Below are 6,694 nucleotides of genomic sequence, written 5' to 3'. Positions count from 1 at the left end.
AAAAATACCTATAGCCTTTCAAGAAGAAACCTGAGATTCAACTTTTTTTTTTTAACTGCTTAGTAAAGACCAAGTCACCAAAGAAGCATTCTAACAAGTTTTGCATAAATCACCACTCACAAATATTAAATTGTATTAGCTATTGTGTATGCTGCATAAATTGATTCATTGTGACCCAAACTAGGGGTGCAGACTTTAATTAAATATACAGAAACAAGACAAGGACATTATATTTACAGTGCTTACAAGGTAAGCATTGGTACATTCATGAAGCTGTTTCCTGTTCATTTTCCTTAACATCTCAAGAAAATATTCAAATTCTGTAACAGAAATGTGTTCAGTATTTCACTGCAGTCAATACTTCAAGATTTTATACATAGTGGCATTATGAATGCAAGTGCTCTTGTGGTTTATCACTATTAACAAGGTGGGCAACTATCTTAAAACGACACCATATAAACATCTACTGATCACACTGCCATCAAAGAAATTGAGTTTCACCTCTATCAAGGGGTGCAGGCCACTCAAAATGGGTACATAACAGTCAGTTTTACATTGAATTGAAGTCTTAATCAAGATGTAGTGTACTTTCCCCAAACTTGCTGTTGCGCCTGGAGCTGAAGTGCATCAGTGCGATTTGAAGGACTGATAAGTTGAACAATCAAGGGTCAAACATGGAACCAAAAGAAACCCCTGTTGTCAACATTCAAATAAAACGGACAAATGAAAGAATGTTGCCTTCTATAGAGTTAATGAACTGTACCTGTAGTAGATCATTGCAATGACAGAGTTCGGCTATTTGTTCATTAATTAGCAATGAAATTGGCTGTTCATAACATCAAAGTGGTACTACGAGTTGCTACTTGGGAAGAAACAGAAACTGTACCCTAAGTACACTTCGAAGGACTGAATTCTCATGCTTCAAATCTTAAAAACAAAAGCCTTTAGAAATGAGAGATCAGTATTTGGTCGCCGGTCTACATAGAGACCAGTGAATTGGCCACAAAATGCAATGCAAGAGTCTTCAATCATGAGATGATTCTGCTTGGTCATTATGTGTAGAAGATGACCTCTGGGATTTGTCCATCCTCTACGGAAGTGCCGTTGTTGTTGCCTGCAGCGTAGCAGAATGTAAAGCAGGTCTTGGTACCAGTAGCGGGGGCTTCATGTGTGACTTTACGCATCCCCTTAGTCCCATAATGAGAGTCTGGTCCCTGCAAAAGCATGAGCCCATCAAAAGTTCATTTCAAATTCATGAAATATGAATGAGAGAATAATTGACAATTTACTTAATTCGTTGTAATTAAGCTTATTCTTTGGTAACAGGGATTTTAAGGGATCTAAAGTTGTGGTCAAGCAGGCAAAAAAAGATCCATTGTCAATACTGCAGCAATATATGAAGTACAGCTCAGAATAAACAGCTTTCTGTAGGTCAAAACAGCAAATTTGCTTGACAAACTAGAACCCAGTGTAGAATCTTCATGGGGAAATCATTCGTCATCATGCAAAATTTCCCATCACGCAGATTCCTATTGAAATTACTGGATTTTGACACGATGAACCATGATTCGCCACTTGCTATTGCATATCGGTGGCATGTGGTATTTATAATAGCATAACAGCATATATATGCCCTAAAAGCTAATAGACAAGGAAACTCAAATTCTGAGTCTGTTTTACCTTGAGGGTGGCGCAAGCAATGTAGTTGACGCTGGGAAGAATTTCCACAGGCTCCTTGAACATGACTCGGAAGGTACTGGCTGTTCCATCGCAGCTAAAGCCTGTGTCATTCTGACCGAGAACTGTGTTGCTGTCTGTATGTATGATCTACATTAGAGGAAAACATGCACCATTACCACTTACGTACTGCCACATTTTCACACTTTAAGCACAAAACAAAGAAAAAGCATTGCACAGCAAGACTTGCAGCATAAAATCTGCTTCTTATCTGCTTCTACAGCCTATTCTAGCCAAGAACCAAGATTCATAGACTTGAAATGAAAATTATTGAAAGTGCTTGCTTCTCACCTGGATGTTAACCTGATAGTCAGTTGGACCATGTATGGACCCATAGAGCCCAAATCCCACCACAAATATTCTGCGGTTCACTGAAAACCTGTAAGGAATTTGAATGCAAGCATACAACAGTTAAACAAAATGGGTAGAATAAACTCCACAAGTTTCCTTTCAACATCTCAGCACTTTGTCAGTCGATGGTTTTAAAAACACATGCTTACCGGATGCGGTCACTGGTTCCACTGTAGCCCCAGCGGCTCTCCACCTGACTGAAACGTGTGATGCTGCACTCTTTCCCCCGGAGGCAACAGCGAGGTCGGTCAATAAACTCCACATGTGGTTTCGGATTGACCGTAAAATGCAGAAACAAACTGACCACCTCCCGATCTGTGAGTATACCAGACTGAGCTGGACCTATTGCACACATACACAAGGTTTAGCACTATGGCTATTGCCACTCGGAAAGTCTGTTAGCTTAGACCAGGGGTGTCAAACTCAGTTCCTGGAGGGCCACTGTCCTGCAGAGTTTAGCTTCAACCCTACTTAAAGGGATAGTTCACCCAAAAATGAAAATTTGCTGTTAATTCACTCACCCTCAGGCCATCCAAGATGTAGGTGACTTTTTTTCTTCAGTAGAAGATTTTTAGCTGAAACCATGGTCCTCTGTAATTCATATACTCGAAGTCAATTGGTGTCGTCACTTTGAGATTCAAAAAAAACATATGCAGACAAAAAATTAATACCCGCGGCTCCTGGCGATACATTGAGGTCTTAAGAAGCGAAACGATCAGTCTATGCAAGAAACTGAGCGCAAGCTTTGTCGCGTAATGTCGTATGCGCAGGAGCGACCTCACACATGAGCTGATGCTGTTTGTTTACTACAGAGAGGGAGGACGTGTGTTCACCAGCAGTACGAACGTCTAAAGCTGTTTAAAAGTACCGGTCATCACAATAGAAAAGTCAATCTTCCCGAGTGAGATGTAATTTTTTATTTTTAAATCGGTTGCAACAATCAGGATAAACACGGTTAAGTGCCATTTTGATGATTGGTATACAACACGCGCCCTCCCTCTCTGTAGTAAACAAAAAGCGTCAGCTCATGTGTGAGGTCGCTCCCTCGCATACATCATTATGCGACAAGAAGCTTGAGCTCCAGACCGTCGTGAACGCGCTCAGGACCATTTGCCAAGGCTGTGGATTAGAGGTAAAAATAATAGCTTCTTGCATAGGCCGATCGTTTCACTTCTCAAGACCTCAATGTATCATCAGGAGCCACGGGTATTAATTTTGTTTTGTCTGCATATGTTTTTTTTAATCTCAGAGGACACACGGTTTCAGCTTCTTTACTGTTCTACTGAAGAAAAAAAGTCACCTACATCTTGGATGGCCTGAGAGTGAGTAAATTAACAGCAAATTTTCATTTTTGGGTTAATTGTCCCTTTAAACACACCTGAACCAGCTAATCAACGTCTTCAGGATTACTAGAAACTTCAAGGCAGGTGTTTTGGAGCTGGTTGGAGCTACACTCTGCAGGACACTGGCCCTCCAGGAGAAGCTTAGACTGTCAGATCCACTTTTGAGAAAAGCATTCAGCAAATTTTGTTTCATAATTGTAATAATTCCCACAATACAAATACTTTTATTACAGTTAGTAAATCGACATCAAGGTAAACTGGCATCAAGGATTTGATGAAAATTACCTGCTGCAAACTCTTCAATAGTCATGAGCGGGAAGCGAATAAGGGAAAGCGCTTTTCCCAACACTCGACGCTTGTTTTCCGGCGTGGGCTGTAACTGTTGCCTTTGGGCCTCAGCGTCCGCCCAACGAACCGCAGCCCCGAAGAGACGCACTTCCCGTACACCCAGCGTGTCTCTCTCCAGGACTGCCACGAGGGTGTCTGCGCAGGAGGGAACATAAAACGTCTATTTCTAACTCACTTTTCCGATTGTATTTTGTTGTGATATTTGAGCAGTTGATACTTAAGAGCAATACCAAGGTCAATATCTGTGAAGCCCTCGGCGGCTAGCGCGTCAGCTGTGTTCTTGTCGATATTTTCTAAGCAGAGACTAGCCAGCTGGGGCTCATCAAAAAGCCGTGCCTGAAAGCAAAAGGAACCATGTTTTCATATAATCTATAATAGATTGTGCACAAAAGCAGACCACGAACACACTCAATAAGCTTGAGGCTCTGTTTGCTAGAATTTGAAAGGAAGCTGTCAAACATGGGAACTCAAGATGGCCGGGGGAACAAACTTGAAACAAAGGTGATGTTCAATATGTCAGTTCCCAGTGTCAACATGAAATCTGACTGTGATTACCTGGGTAAGCAACATAAACGCATTGTCAGCACGTAGATTTTTCTTCAAGAATTCGACGCAGTGGGCCTCGAGTGCAGGTACTGCGTACTTTTTGGCTGTGTACAGTGTGGTCATAACGGTCTCTGGTCCAATTTGCACTTCATCGGAGTATAAAAATCTGTATTTACAAAATGGAAAAAAAAAACAATTATAGACTGACAGATTCACAGAAAGACATATAATTAAGCTACAGTCTGTCAGATGGATTAGAGACCCTGACAGACAGACAGATAGAGGACAACAGAATGATAGACAGACAGAAAGTCAAAACGATAGACTAGATCGATCAGAACATTGGGGCAGACAGATATAAATAGACAGAATAACAGACATTATTGATCCCTGTTTAATAGTGTCTATTTTAAAATTCTGGTTTATTTTCCCTTGACAAACATTTACCATGGTAATGATTTCCACCAAAATATCAGTTATAGCCACCACAATACTTTAAAACTAACAAAGAATTCAAAAGCTTCTCACACTGTTAGTAGCAACAGTAACTGTATGATATATTGGCGGAAACCACTGGTATATATCATGAAAAATGTTTGTAAGGGTCTGCTGAATGCAGTTAAATGGCAGAGGGCACCTGAAGGACGTTACGACAACAGGGGTCAACACACAGAAGAGCAGTACAGAGCATTAAGCGTGCAGCGAAGCATTACGCGGCCCATTCTTACTTGAGAAGGGCTAGAAATGCAGCCGGTTCCACATCTGGCAGTTCAATTTCGGTCGACGTTGTTGCCATGCCACCGTTGAACATGGCATCAAAGACGGCACTTCCCACAGCGAGAGCAAATCTGCGAAGAGCAACGGGATCGGGCTGTAAATACGGCCATTTGAGGAATAAATATGGATTTATCCTCGCCGAAACAAATACTTTAATTTATTAATCGAGCGGGAGAGTTTGGCATTAGCTTTTTATTGCAATATACAAAGTAATTAAAAGAATGACTCCAAATAAAACATACAAACATACCGCTATTCATCCCTACCTGTGCGCTGGAATGCGCTGCACTCCCATTCCCTTCCCAACCAAAAAATGGACGTCACTTAGCACTTCGTTGTTAAACAAAAATGCAAACCTTTCTTTCACTGTACTTTTTGTCGCTTGCCAGTTGTAGACCGGCTCTCGATAAACCAAAACCGAAGCCGGGCTGCTGGGAAGCGAGGGGACGGCGGCGGACGCATCGGCGGATGCGGTAGACGCGGACGAGGATGATGATGATGATGTCGCCGTCATGTTTGACGCAGCGCCTGAAGTCGCTCCGCTCTGACCGACTGACTGCCGGGAAGGGTTCTGCGCGCTCGGCGTGCTTCTCACCGCAGTCTCGGCGCCTCCGCCGTTTTCCGGGCCTGATTGGGGGTTCGAATTCCCCGCGCTCCGGTTAATCCCCCCGACTGCACCCATGGATCCCCCGTTGCTCGCGGGTGAAGAATGGGCGCTGTTGCTCGGCGGTGCATTGCCAAGTGGCCCCGAATTAGACAAGTTTAGACATGAGGATCGGCTATTGCTTTCACCCGCAGCCATCTTGGATGGTGAACACTGCAGGCTTTGCTGGAATAAACATACACAACAGCGCATAACCAGAAATACTGGCCAAATGACTGCCTTCCCACAAGAGACTTGAACATCATCGAACCCCTTTTTAATTAGTTTGGCCTTCCTGTCTGTAATTAATTTTAGTTTTCATGCTTAGGATGTGACAGTTTTATTCTCTAGCTGACGATTTATTGGAGAGGAGGCAGGTGTTCGAGGAAATTCGTTATTTTAGAAAGTGTAAATGTGGAAAGTGGCATGAAACTGAAAGCAACTTTTCCCACATGTCACAAATTAAGTGTTTTAATTCAATTAAACCGAAAAACATTTACTAGAACTGTGTGAATAATAGGCTACAATTCTACAGGTTCTTGACTCACATCCGTTTTTTCTTTATTTTTTACTTGTTTTTTATTTTAAATTATATATTTATATTCAATAAATATCATTTTGTTTTCTTTTATAGAATCTATTATGAGAATACCTATAACTTTGAGGGTCCCCACAGTAATGCCAAACCTGGGCCACACCTAGGCCTATATATATATATATATATATATATATATAGCCTATAAAGAATATTATTTTTCATCACTTTTTTATTTTCAATGAAAAGTAAATGACTTTTCAGATGTATTTAAATATAAAATCTTCTAACAATAAACATATTTCATGTTTCCTCCAAACTATTTTTTTCTTGAGTATCAAGACAAGCACAATGTAAGGTCAGTGAACAACATTTATGAATTGTGTGTGGCACAAACACGTTATCTTTGCTTGA

At 41.3% G+C, this 6,694-nt stretch overlaps 1 protein-coding gene across 4 annotated transcripts; it reads right to left on the bottom strand.

Annotated features, from left to right (window-relative positions):
* Positions 1–181: 181 nt before the first annotated feature.
* On the bottom strand, positions 182–6,399 carry btbd2a (BTB (POZ) domain containing 2a). 4 transcript variants are annotated; one of them, XM_051908614.1, is made up of 9 exons: positions 5,369–6,399; positions 5,054–5,173; positions 4,335–4,491; positions 4,010–4,115; positions 3,717–3,914; positions 2,238–2,430; positions 2,029–2,116; positions 1,681–1,827; positions 182–1,214 (listed from the first exon to the last, which is right to left on the bottom strand). In XM_051908614.1, the coding sequence occupies exons 1-9, from the start codon at positions 5,956–5,958 to the stop codon at positions 1,053–1,055; spliced, it is 1,761 nt and encodes a 586-aa protein (XP_051764574.1). In that variant the 5' UTR covers positions 5,959–6,399; the 3' UTR covers positions 182–1,052. The 4 variants fall into 4 exon arrangements, with proteins under 4 accessions (XP_051764574.1, XP_051764575.1, XP_051764576.1 ...); XM_051908615.1 differs by having other exon boundaries at positions 5,459–6,399; XM_051908616.1 differs by lacking the exon at positions 5,054–5,173 and having other exon boundaries at positions 5,369–6,386.
* Between the last annotated feature and the right edge of the window lie 295 nt (positions 6,400–6,694).

The sequence above is a fragment of the Ctenopharyngodon idella genome, chromosome 10 (assembly GCF_019924925.1).
Source record: "Ctenopharyngodon idella isolate HZGC_01 chromosome 10, HZGC01, whole genome shotgun sequence".
Lineage (NCBI taxonomy): Eukaryota > Metazoa > Chordata > Actinopteri > Cypriniformes > Xenocyprididae > Ctenopharyngodon > Ctenopharyngodon idella.
The sequence above is the reverse complement of the archived record's forward strand: the minus strand, read 5'-3'. Positions and strand labels throughout refer to the sequence as shown.